This window comes from Eumetopias jubatus, unplaced genomic scaffold (assembly GCF_037043125.1).
Source record: "Eumetopias jubatus isolate StellerSeaLion01/CBP00866 unplaced genomic scaffold, mEumJub1_p1.0 scaffold_5, whole genome shotgun sequence".
NCBI classification, from domain to species: Eukaryota; Metazoa; Chordata; class Mammalia; order Carnivora; family Otariidae; genus Eumetopias; species Eumetopias jubatus.
In genome coordinates, this window is record NW_028274811.1 from 28,877,223 (window position 1) to 28,889,946 (window position 12,724).

Here is a 12,724-nt window from a genome sequence, read left to right on the forward strand (position 1 = left end):
CGACATCAGGGAAAAATCCAAATCAAAACCTTAATGAGATACCACCTCACACCCGTCAGAATGGCTAAAATTAACAATTCAGGAAATGACAGATGTTGGCGGGGATGCGGAGAAAGGGGAACCCTCCTGCACTGTTGGTGGGAATGCAAGCTGGTGTAGCCACTGGAAACAGTATGGAGGTTCCTCAAACAGTTGAAAATAGAGCTACCATATGATCCAGCAATTGCACTACTGGGTATTTACCACAAAGATACAAATGTAGGGATCCGAAGGGGTACGTGCACCCCAATGTTTAGAGCAGCAATATCCACACTAGCCAAACTGTGGAAAGAGCCAAGATGTCCATCAACAGATGAATGGATAAAGAAGAGGTGGTATATATACACAATGGAATATTATGCAGCCATCAAAAGGAATGAGCTCTTGCCATTTGCAACGACGTGGATGGAACTGGAGGGTGTTATGCTGCGTGAAATAAGTCAATCAGAGAAAGACATGTATCATATGACCTCACTGATATGAGGAATTCTTAATCTCAGGAAACAAAGTGAGGGTTGCTGGAGTGGTGGGGGGTGGGAGAGATGGGGTGGCTGGGTGATAGACATTGGGGAGGGTATGTGCTATGGTGAGCGCTGTGAATTGTGCAAGACTGTTGAATCACAGATCTGTACTTCTGAAACAAATAATGCAACATATGTTAAGAAGAAAGAAAAAGAAGAAGATAGCAGGAGGGGAAGAATGAAGGGGAGTAAGTCGGAGGGGGAGACGAACCATGAGAGACGATGGACTCTGAAAAACAAACTGAGGGTTCTAGAGGGGAGGGGGGTGGGGGGATGGGTTAGCCTGGTGATGGGTATTAAAGAGGGCACATTCTGCATGGAGCACTGGGTGTTATGCCCAAACAATGAATCATGGAACACTACCTCAAAAACTAATGATGTAATGTATGGTGATTAACATAAAAATAAAAAAATTAAAAAAAAAAGATGTGGTCCATACGTACAATGATATTATTACTCAGCCATCAGAAAGGACAAATACCCAACTTTTACATCAACATGGATGGGACTGGAGGAGATTATGCTAAGTGAAGTAAGTCAAGCAGCGAAGTCAATTTGTGGAACATAAGCATGAAGGACATTAGGAGAAGGAAGGGAAAAATGAAGGGGGGGAAATTGGAGGAAGAGATGAACCATGAGAAACTATGGACTCTAAGAAACAAACTGAGCGTTTTAGAGGGGAGGGGGGGTGGGAGGGTAGGTTAGCGTGGTGATGGGTATTAAGGAGGTCACATACTGCATGGAGCACTGGGTGTTATAGGAAAACAGTGAATCGTGGATCACTGCATCAAAAGCTAATGATGTATTGTATGGTGATTAACATAATAAAAAACAAATATCAAATGATCAGATTGTACACCTAAATGACCAATTTTTTTTAAAGATTTTATTTATTTGACAGAGAGAGACACAGCGAGAGAGGGAACACAAGCAGGGGGAGTGGGAGAGGGAGAAGCAGGCTTTTCCCGCTGAGCAGGGAGCCCGATATGGGGCTCGATCCCAGGACCCTGGCTAGGATCATGACCTGAGCCAAAGACAGAGGCCCAACAACTGAGCCACCCAGGTGCCCCAAATGACCTTAATGTTAAAAGCCAATTCTATCTCAATAAAAAAAGAATTCATATCCATATCTCAATAAAAAAAGAATTCATATCCATAATATAAAAAGAAGTACTGTGTAACTCATTTAAAATAGATAGCTAATCCTATTTTTTTTAAAACTGCACAGAACACTAGAACAAAAGGAATTATCCAAAGGGCCAAAATTTGTTTGTGCAGATGCTAAGGCTAACTGGTCACCAAGACAGTGCACACCCACCAGAATGGTTAAAATTTAATTCTCAAATTAGCCTGCCTTGGCAAGGATGTAGAACTGGAATTCCCATTTGCTGCATTGGGACCACATACTTTTACCACCACTCGGGAAAACTATTTGGCACTCTCTACTAAAGCTGAACATATAAATACCCTGTGATACCACAATTCCACTTAAAGGTATTCTCCCAAGACAATACAACATGTGTGCACCAAAAAGCATGTACTTTTGTGCAGGAATCTTGGTAGAAGCCTCAAATTGGAAACAACTTAAATATCTCCAGAGCAGAATGGATAACCACATGGTGGTAAATTCCAACCATGAAATACACTGACTTAGTGCTATCTGCTACATACAATAACTTAAATGAATCAAACACAACAATAAAGAAAAATATATACAACGCAATGAAGTTAAATGTACTATGAAGACAAAAAAAAAAAAGGTCCCTTAACTTGCTCAGATTCCATCTAAGGCCCTACATCTCCTTTTTTTATTCATAGTTGTGTACTTATGGGGGACTTGGATGTCAGTGGTCAAAAGGTACAAACTTTCACCTAGAGTTCCAGTTCAAGATGGTGATAGCGGAAGACCCTGAACTCACCTCCACCACAGACACCCCACATCTACACCTATTGATACAGCGATTCCTTCTGAAGAACTGAGGGCTGACAACAGCTTCTACTAACAAAAGATAAAGAGACCACAGAGAACAAATAGCGAAAGAGAGGGAGACATGATAATGAAGGGAACCCCCACCCTTGCTGCTGTGAACTGTGGTAGGAAGTAACTGAGGCACTGAGCAGCAGATTTCTCTACCTCGGGGCACTGAAAAAAATAGCCTTGGTTTAAGAGAGCAGCTAGAATATAAAAGATCCAGCCCTAGAACTCCACCAAATGGCAGGGAGCTGCTGGAACTCTCTCCAGGTCAGAGGAACTGGTTAGTGCCATGGTTTACATTTCCCCCAAACTTTGGTAGCACAGGTGGATGGGAGCAGGGTCCTGGTGCCCAAAATCCAATATCCTTGATGAACACAGATAAAAAATCCTCAACAAAATATTAGCAAATTGCATTCAAGAATACGTTAAAAAGATCATTTACCACGATCAAGTGGGATTTATTCTGGCGATGCAAGGATGGTTCAATATTTGCACATCAAACAACATGATGTACCACATCAACACAATGAAGGATAACTATTATATGATCGAGAGGATCAAAAGATGCAAAAAAAAAAAAAAAAAGCATGTGACAAAATTCAACATCCATTCATGATAAAAACTCTCAATAAAGTGGGTTTCATGAACAGCCATTTTTCCAAGGATGACATACAGTTGGCCAACAGACATGAAAAGATGCTAAACATCACTAATTATCAGGGAAACACAAATCAAAACCACATTGAATTATCACCTCACACCTACCAAAATGGCTGAAATCAAAAGGACAAGAAATAACTGCTGGCGAGGATGTGGAGAAAAATGAACCCTTGGGCACTGTTGGTGGGAATGTAAATTGGTGCAGCCCCTATGCAAAACAATATGGATGATCCTCAAAAAATTAAAAATACAGTTACCATATGATCCAGTAATTCTACCACTCGTTATGTACCCAAAGAAAAGGAAAACACTAATTTGGAAAGATATATGCACCCCTATTGTTTATTGCAGTATTATTTACAATACCCAAGACAGAGAAGCAACCAGGTGTCCATCAGTAGATGAATGCATAAAGTGGCATATGCATATATTATACACATGCACAGACAATGGAATATTACTCAATCATATAAAAGGATGAGATCTTGCCATATGCAACAACATGGATGGACCTAGAAGATAGTATGCTAAGTGAAGTAAATCAGAGAAGACAAATATCGTATGGTATCACTTACATGTGCAATCTAAAAATCCAAAGAGATGAAGAAAACAAAAAGCAGAAACAGAATCATAAATACAGAGAACATTAGGCTGCCAGAGGAGAGGTGGGCAGCGTGGTGGGCAAAATGGGTGAAGGGGCGTAGGAGGTACAGGCTTCCAGTTACAGAGTAAGTCAAAAGGATAAAAGGTACAGCAGAGGGAATAAAATCAATGGTATTATAATTAAGGTTGCACAATTGACAGATGGTAGCTACACTTGGGGTGAACACAGTGAAATCTACAGAGAAGACAAATCGCTATGCTGTATGCCCTGAAACTAACATTGTAGGTCAACTATACTTTTTTAAAAAAATACTACAAAAAAAGATACAAACTTCCAGTTATGAGATAAAGAAGTACAGGGGATGTAATGCACGGCACCCCAACCATAGCTAACAATGCTGCATGGCACATCTGAAAGTTATTAAGAGAGTAAGTCCTAAGCGTTCTCATCACAGAGAAAAACAAACGCCTTTTTTGTATCTACATGACACAATGAATATCATCTAAACTTACTGTGGTAACCATTTCATAACTGATGTGAGTCAAGTCCTTATGCTGTGTACCTTAAATGTATGTAATGCCGTATGTCAAGCATATCTCGATAAAACTGGAAAACAGTGCTACAGAGGATAGAAAATGGACGTTTTAAGCAGAATGTGTATCATGAATGCACAAATATATTCAAAGAGAGTCCAGATGTGTTATTAAAAATAAAAATGTTTTTAAGCTATTGCCCCGCTCGCCCTACAGCAGTCGGCTGTCAGCCCTCCACCTACAGAACAGAGGGGCCTCTGCCAGGGCAAGTAAGTGGTCCACAGTCATAGGACACACGAGGGACGTGATGTTTGAGCTCTGAAATTCTGCATTTGATTTCTGGTTCTACTAGTGACGTAACCTAGAGCACACTGCTTAACTTCCCTCTGCCTTCGATTCCTTGGGGGGAAAATGAATCTAAGATGGGAGATCTGCTAAACCAGTGGCCTTGAGAGAAAGCTGCCAAACCCTGTCTGTGTAGGACAAGCCATTCCTCCTGGTTCTCTCCAGTCTGGCCAAGTCTCTTCCGTGCGAGGTTCCTAGCCCACAACAGAGTAGTTGAGGTGCACTCAGATGCCTCGTGAGAGGTCACTACATTCAAATCATAGTAACTGTTCCCCTAGGTTTTACATCAAGGCTATAGTCAGGGATTACTTCCCTTCCCAGTCTTACTGATTCAAATGCCATTTTCTTCTATGAAATGGTGACAGTAGCTGGTAAGATTTTTTTCAGACCCTGGCAAGAGGGGAAAAAGCTAGCAAGCAATACTCTTTGTCCATCTCCAAAATGATTGACTTCGGGGAATTTAATATTATTCTACAAATCCAAAAGCTCCCATGTATTGTACCTGCACCAAGCTTCTATTCAGTCAAGAGTCAGAGGGAGACCTATTTAAGAACAGGCAGGGCTGAGTGTCCAAAAAGCCTTATGTGAAATCATCAACCCAAGATGACCTATGTCCAGTCTCTTTCACCCAGATGTCAGACCTGCTAGGAAGCTCAATAAAAGGCCAGCAAGATTTTGCAAGGATGGCAGCTTCTCACAATAACCAATGTCTTTCTCTGGCATCCCTTACCCAAACATTCATCACTCAATTTTCAGTTTAAATATTTCTCTCTCAAAAAAGAAACAGGTACTCAACGAAATTCATCGTGGGCTTCCTGCCAGGCAGTAGGAAGCAAGCATATCTTCATGACTCAGGGGGTGATTTCCACATGGGGGTGGAGTTCAGTTGGAGGGTTATGCGGGTTTATGTTTGAAAAGTGCTGGGTGAGACTGAATCACTATATTGTACACCTGAGACTAACAGAACACTGTATGTTAACTAACTGGAATTAAAATGAAAAAACAAAGAAACCAGAAAAATCCTAGGTGAGAGAATTTTTTAATCCAGACTTTTGGCAAAACGGTCTTCTTGCAGATCCCCTAAAGATTATCCTATGGCTCTCAGTAAATATTCTGACAAGGGGTCTTAATCTGGATGATTTAAGCATAAATGGCTTCCTTCGAATCTTCAGTATTTTATGCATTTGAAAACCTAATCTTACGAAGGGTTCTGAAACTTCTCTAATTGCCAGAGGTGTGCGTGTTATAGAAACATCGGAAACCTCACATCCAAGTCCTGTCAGGTTCTCTCTGGGAGGGGACAGGCAGGCTGGTTGGTCCTCTGTCACAAGCGCTTTCCCGCCAGTCACTTGAATGCCCAGACAACTTACTCTCGAAGGCCTCTCTGTTCCAGTGTCACCTTACCAGAGAAGCCTCACCTGACTGCCTCTGTAAAGTAAGGCTGCCTCTGGCATCCCTGCTGTGTTTTTGTCACGGCACCCGCTTCCCCCCAACACCCCTTCTGTAATGACTCTGCCCCCCTCACTAGCCCAAAGCTCAGCAAGCACCCACAGAGGGCAAGGGCCTGCTTTCACTGCCGTACCCTCACCAGCAAGAGGAATGAGGAGCACATGCAGATGCGATGACTACTGACTAAATGCAGGCATCTTCTTTCAACAGCTTTGGTGTTAACTGTTAAAAGGAGGCGGCAGAGTTAGAAATTTCTGAACGGGAAAACATGCTCTGTACGTGAGCAACAGCCCTCAGAAATCTGTCTGCTGCAGCAAGCTGCCGTTGGGGACTCTGTCCTACAGATCCAGGAACATGGACACCCACATACAGTTAGGGTCCCTGTGGCACCGTTGGTCGGAACGCTCAGAACAACCGCAAGTTCATTCGCAGAGAACTGGTTAAAACGGTTTTGCGTACTATCTAGGGCACCAGAACCACACCATGGAATTCTCAAGAGCCAGCTCTATGCTGAGAGGGGCAGAACAAGGGAGTCAGAACAGCAGTGAAGGTGTGTGCCAGGCACTGTCGTAAGGACTCGACCGCATTTTCTCCTAAGCCTCCCAAGCACCCTGTGTTCGGTCTCCATTTCACAGATGAGGAGACTGAGCTACCAGAGAAATTAAGTCACTCACTAAGGTCATGCAGCCAGAAAATGGCAATTAGATTGCAAAGCCAAGTAAGCTGGCACCCTTCACCACTGTGCCACCCTGCCAAAACAGTGGGTAGCATCTTTTATATGTGTTTATATCTAAAGGCAGGGACGACGAGGAGGGCTTTACGGATCTCTATGCTTTTCCACGCATAGACTTTCTGCAAGGTGCAGAGACGTTCATTACAGAGACTGCTCTGGGGAGGCAGGGGCGGCTGTGCTGAGAATTCCTACAGCATCCTCCTTTGTACCATCCCCACTCTTACACACATTACTGAGGCACAAACACAGTGCAAAGATTCAGTCATTGAAATGTGAGCCTGGAATGGACCCCATCATTTTTATGGGAGGGGGTAAACTGAGGCCCAGACTTGCCTGAGGCCACCCAAGTAGGCAGGAGGAGCCCCAAGGCACCATCAGGGCCCTGGACTCGCAGCCCCAGTGGGTTCTGCTGTCTCCTCTCTCTGGTTCCACGATAGCTGACTCAGTTGTCACAACTGGAGACTTTCAAAACCTCCCAATTACATCGAATTGGGGGGAAAATTATGATTTGGAATTCAAGTGTTGACACTTGAAAAATACCAACTCCCTTTTACTCCAAGTGCTTTAGCATGTTACTAAGGCTTTCTGCTCATGTCTCTGGAAAGGTTATTTTCAGAACATTCCACTTAAACCTGGAGATGCAGGTTCTCTGCTGTTTCTGGGAGCTGACACCACAATTTACATTAAACAAATGTTTTGAAAATTAGCTGTTCACGGTTCCAATTTCAGCTTCCCCCAGGGTTTAATGTTAGCCAAATACTGGTACAGTAAGCAGACAATGTGTTTTATTGTGTGGAAGAAAAACAGACCACCATAACAGACTTCCTGCTTTTGTAATCAAGGGGAAAGCTGAGTGTTTGAGTGATTATTGGCGTATGGTTATTAGAAACAGTGAGCTCCAAATATAGCTACTAGAGCTACAGACAGACAGACACAGACACACACACACACACCCCCTTCATTTCCAGTCCAAAAAGAAAGAAACAGCATTCCTAGTGTTTGGTCAAGTGGGAAGGCCAAAAAGCCGTCAGACAATTCCTACTCGGGGAAGATCAGCGGTGACAGGAGCAGGGTTCAGCCCAGGGTTGCCCGAGGCACACAGAGGGGCTACTCCGCGTCAGTAAGCAGTGGGTCTGCATGAACAAGGGCCACGCTTGGGCCACAGCTGGAGGAACACTAAGCCAAGCACCAAGGGCCCTGCTCTGCGGGCAGCCAGCTTCCTGGGGCCTGTGATCCAGAGATGAGGGACCTGGCATCTTCATCTTCTAACACTTAGAAAGGCTTGCACAGGCACGTCCCCCTGCCTTCCCTGTCGTCCTGTTCCTCCCCGCAAATGTAAATGTTGAAAGGAGAGAGAGAAACAGTTCAATCTGCTAATTTTATACTTGGCAGGAACGAGTAAGGGAGCATTCTGCGACATCCCCGCCTGGCCGTGAGCCTCCCCCTAGGACTTGTGAGCTAGGTGGGGTGTACGGAGCTGGAAAAAACTTCCAGGACACTCTTCAGTTACAGGGTTCTCTCTCAGAGAGTTGGGAGTGATTCTCAGCTAGGGGGTTGGGGCAGGGCGGTGGCCTGTGGGCAAGATGATTTCAGATTTTGTTGTTTTCAGGGAAGCATTTGTTCACACCCAGCAGCATGTACAAAAACTACAGCTTCTTCTACCTCAACTACCAAAGGCTGGCAAACAGTGTAGATAGGAAGTTGGGGGGCTGGAGGCCTGCTTGTGGACCGGCTCAGGGTGGGGGGACATGCTGGGAGGGTGGACGAGAGTGGGGTGCAAGGGCAGTGCTCCTGCAGCCTGGCCTGGCAAGGTGTCCTCACCATCTCAAATGGGCAAAGGCTTTGGGTTCTGGTGGGAAGAATGTGCTGACACTGCATGTGACCCACAAGGCATCTCTAAGGAGCTACTACTGAGGGTCTCACAAAATAGGCAGGTCACCTTCTGCCAGAGGTAATTTCCACCTAGTCTGGCTGGAGACCAGAAGGATCAAACCTGAGGGGGTGCCCCAGGGCAGGGGGGAGCAGGACAGCTTAAGATTCCATTTTGTTAAAAGGAGCTCTCACTGTCCGGTCCCTGGCTGGTTGGCCCTGGAGGCTGTGACAAGAGCTCACAGGCTGGGTCCAGTGAGGCAGGAACACAGAACACCTGTTCCAGTTGCTCTGGGGCCTCCCGCCGTTGCTCAGACAAGGGAGCGCAACCACCCGCAGGCCCAGACCTCCCAAGGCTGGGCTGCCGCTCCTCCACCACGAGGATCGGGGCTGGGGATTAGCCGGCCTGCCCCACCCACGAAGACATTAGGTCACACTACTGAGAGCGCTTCACTCGCCACAAAAAGATCGGCACCTGGGACCTCATCTCAGTCCAAGCTGGGTCTCGAAGGAGCATCTGAATTCCTCTGTTTTCTTCCTTAACAAGGCAACCATTCTGAAGAGCTAACTGCCTGAACCATCCTTCCTTGAAGATGCTCAGAGGACATGCAGGCATGGCAACATAGCGAGAATTCTGAGAGCGTCAGGGGCAAGTAGGCAGCCAGCGCCCTCAGGTAGGACTCGATGGCAGCCGCCCCAACACAGGAAAGCTCCTACACCACCCAGGTCCCTTCCCAGAGGTGTAAGCCTCTGCCTGGCAGGCCAGGAATGGGGTCCTTCCAGTCTGGGGCTATCTGCCCCAGCCTCCTCCCCACATCCCCCTTGCCTGCAGGAATCCAGTTTTTCACTCAGATTCTGGTCACTGGAGCTGGGCTAGCCTCTCTGCAAGCAGCTCCCACACGTTCCTTAGTCCTTGGATAAGCCCTCAGCAGGAGGGAGCCACTCATGACCTCACCGACCTGCACCTGCCCTGCCCCAACCCACATACACCTGCCCAATCACGTACCTTGGATTTCCGGGCCCCTTTCTTGCCTCCTGCTTTCTTAGACACGGGCTTCTTCTGGGATGGAGACTTGGCCTTTTTGGCTGGGGGTGGCGTGATGATGGCTTCCAACTTCCCTTTGGATCCTCGTTTCTTTGCTAGCAGCTCCGGGTGGATGTTTGGTAACACCCCCCCGCTGGCTATGGTGACTCCTTTTAGCAGCTTGCAGGAAAATCAAGGTAGCAGATGGTTAGCCTATCTACCCTGTCTCTGACCTTCAAGAAGTCTGCCCTGCCCATTCACATTCTTGCTTTACTTGGTCGAGCTCCTTCCTCCACGGCATCTCCAAGGATGCTGACAGGACTCATGCTCAGTATACAGGGAGCAGGTCCTCAGAGTCCCTCACTCCAGTGAAACTTCGCTATCTTTCCTCCAGGGAGGGCCAAATACCTTGTTTCATTCCCTCCTGTCCCCAAATAAAGCCTTGAGGAAAAACTGGCATGGGGGTCAGAGAAGCTGCTAATAGTCCAAAACGCAGTGCCTACCTCTGACAGCCAGCCAAATGCCAACTTCCCTGTGTCTCTCGGGCAGCAGGACTGCCTGCCCAAGCGTCTGGCAGGGGAGGGAGAAGAGTGCCCCATACCTGATTCAGCTCCTCGTCGTTGGCCACAGCCAGCAGGATGTGTCGGGGCGTGACCCGTCCCTTCTTGTTGTCTCTTGCTGCATTGCCCGCCAGTTCCAGAATCTCAGCTGCAGGGAGCAGAGTGGGAGAGCATCCGGTCAGGTGAGAGCGTCAGAGAATCTCAGGCAACCTCCCGGGCCCCACGTTCATGGCCCTGGGCACGGGCAGCAGCCTCAGGAAGCAGCTACCCCGAGGCATGAAGCTGCAGGTGCTCTGCCCCACCACACTCTGAGCTGAGTCGCACAGGTGTTGAATGGGACCAGGAGGCCCCTCCGCTCCATCCCCTTTGTTTTGGAGATGAAAACATGGAGGTCCCCCAGTAAGAAGTGGTGGAGCGCACACGTGACCCTGTTTCCCACAACAGGCTGCCTGCAGTCAGCCCTCCACACGCCACCAGGACCAACCCTGCAGAGCCAGCAGTGCATGCGGCCCCGAAAGTGAGCCGTGCATCCTGAGCAGTGGGTCATGCCTGCGTTTCTGGGACGGCAGGGGCTTGGCCAATCTCTGTTGACAAAAGCAACATCGAACACCTAGATATTCAGACTCAAAACTAAAAGCATATGATGGGATTCCACCAAGTCAACATCCTAAAAACATAAAGAGAAAGAGGCAGGATGCAATAGAACAGGCTGAAGAAGCCTAACAACCAAACACAACATACCAAACCTATCAATGCTTGATGGGATACTGATTACAAAAAAAAAGAAAAAAGAAAGAAAAGCGAGCTATAAAAGTCATTCTGGACAAAACTGAGATCTGAACATAAACTGCATATTAGATACTAAAGGATTATTAATTTTCTTGGGTGTGACCATAATGTCACTACTCTGGAGAGAACCCTGTTTACAGGAGATACGTGCCTAAATACTAGGGGCTGAAGGATTTTGACGTCTGCTATTTACTCTCAAATACTTGCAACAAACTCCACAGAGTAAAGCCAATGTGGTGATATGTTAAGTGCTATTAAATCTAGGGGTGTGATGTAAGTGTCCCTCATTCAGCATTCTGTATGCTTGACACTGTAGAACTTTCTAAGATTTTATGAGGGAGAGAGAGCACACACAAGCAGGGGAGGGGCAGAGGGAGAGGGAGAAGCAGACTCCCCGCTGAGCAGGGAGCCTGATGCGGGACTCGATCCCAGGACCCTGGGATCATGACCTGAACCGAAGGCAGATGCTTAACCAATAGAGCCATCCAGGCGCCCCAACACTGTAAAACATTTTAAAAACTCTCGGGTTCATTTGCCCGGCCTTCAGAGCAAGCCCTCACGGGATAGGATGACGGCTCTTCCACAGCACCAAAGATGGGCAGAAATAGCAAGTGCCCTTTGGCAAGAGAGTTTTTCCACCTCCGCAGCATAGTTCTCTTGGGAAACGTCGACATCAACCTTTCCTCATTTTTCTTAACCCAGATTGTCCTAGAACGTATCTTACACTCCCCTCCCCACATCAGCAATTCTGCCCGTGCCACCCGTGCCACCGCCCTGCCTAGGACCACTCCCCTGGGGACCAGGCTCAGGCCTGACCGCCTCCTGGTACTGAAGAATTCCTTGTATTCTGGGTTGTCAGTACTAAAGATCTCCAGCAAAGTCAGAACTCAGAATCATTATAAAGTAAGGAACAGATCCCGTATTTAAACTTGACAGGATTACATAGCGCACATGAAGGAGTGCTAGGGGCTGGGTCTGATGCAGTACCGACGGCATAGAACGCTGAACAACTGCTTGGCTACTCCCGTTCCTAGTGGCAGTGGTGGGAACCAGTCACACCTGGCACAGGTTTCCACTAGGAACCCAAGGCAGGAATACGGTGACTCAGTAATCACGTCACTGATGACACACTACCCCCAGAGGTACCACGAGGCCCATGTCTACGTGGCACTCCCAGGCCAGAGTCCCTCACCTTGAATTTCCCATTTGAGAATCACTGGAGGGAGGCCCTGTGAGGTCAGGGTGAGAACCAGTACATTTCCCACCCTTAGCCGTTAATCTCAACAGGACTGTTCCCCCTGCAGCCTGAGTGCAGATGGAGGGGGAGATGGCCCACCTGCCGGTTCCACTGAAGCTTCCCTGTAAGTGACGGTTGCAGTGTGCTCCAACGTCCAGCAGAGACGGACCTATCTTGGCCAAGCAGGAAAGGGTGCCTGGGATATGCCCAAGTGACCCTAAGCGCCAGATGCCATGATGCAGAAATGGGCCCAGCCTGGGCTTCTTCCTCCTTCACTCCTGGAGGATGCACCACACCTGCAACACTATGGTCCTGCCCATGGCTGGGGAGGAAGCTACAGTAGGAGCCTCACCTGATGTGAGCACAGCCTCGAGGAGTAAAGGCAG

The 12,724-nt window shown here is 47.3% G+C and overlaps 1 protein-coding gene across 6 annotated transcripts in view; it reads right to left on the reverse strand.

Moving 5' to 3' along the window:
- MACROH2A1 (macroH2A.1 histone) overlaps nucleotides 1–12,724 on the reverse strand; it is an 85,346-nt gene that overhangs the window by 43,001 nt on the left and 29,621 nt on the right. For all 6 annotated transcript variants that reach the window (XM_028103692.2, XM_028103688.2, XM_028103693.2 and 3 more), the window contains exons 3-4: nucleotides 10,354–10,460; nucleotides 9,735–9,932 (exon numbers count right to left, since the gene is read on the reverse strand). In XM_028103692.2, the coding sequence (XP_027959493.1) occupies nucleotides 9,735–9,932; nucleotides 10,354–10,460 (305 nt within the window). The remainder of the gene's footprint in view (nucleotides 1–9,734; nucleotides 9,933–10,353; nucleotides 10,461–12,724) is intronic.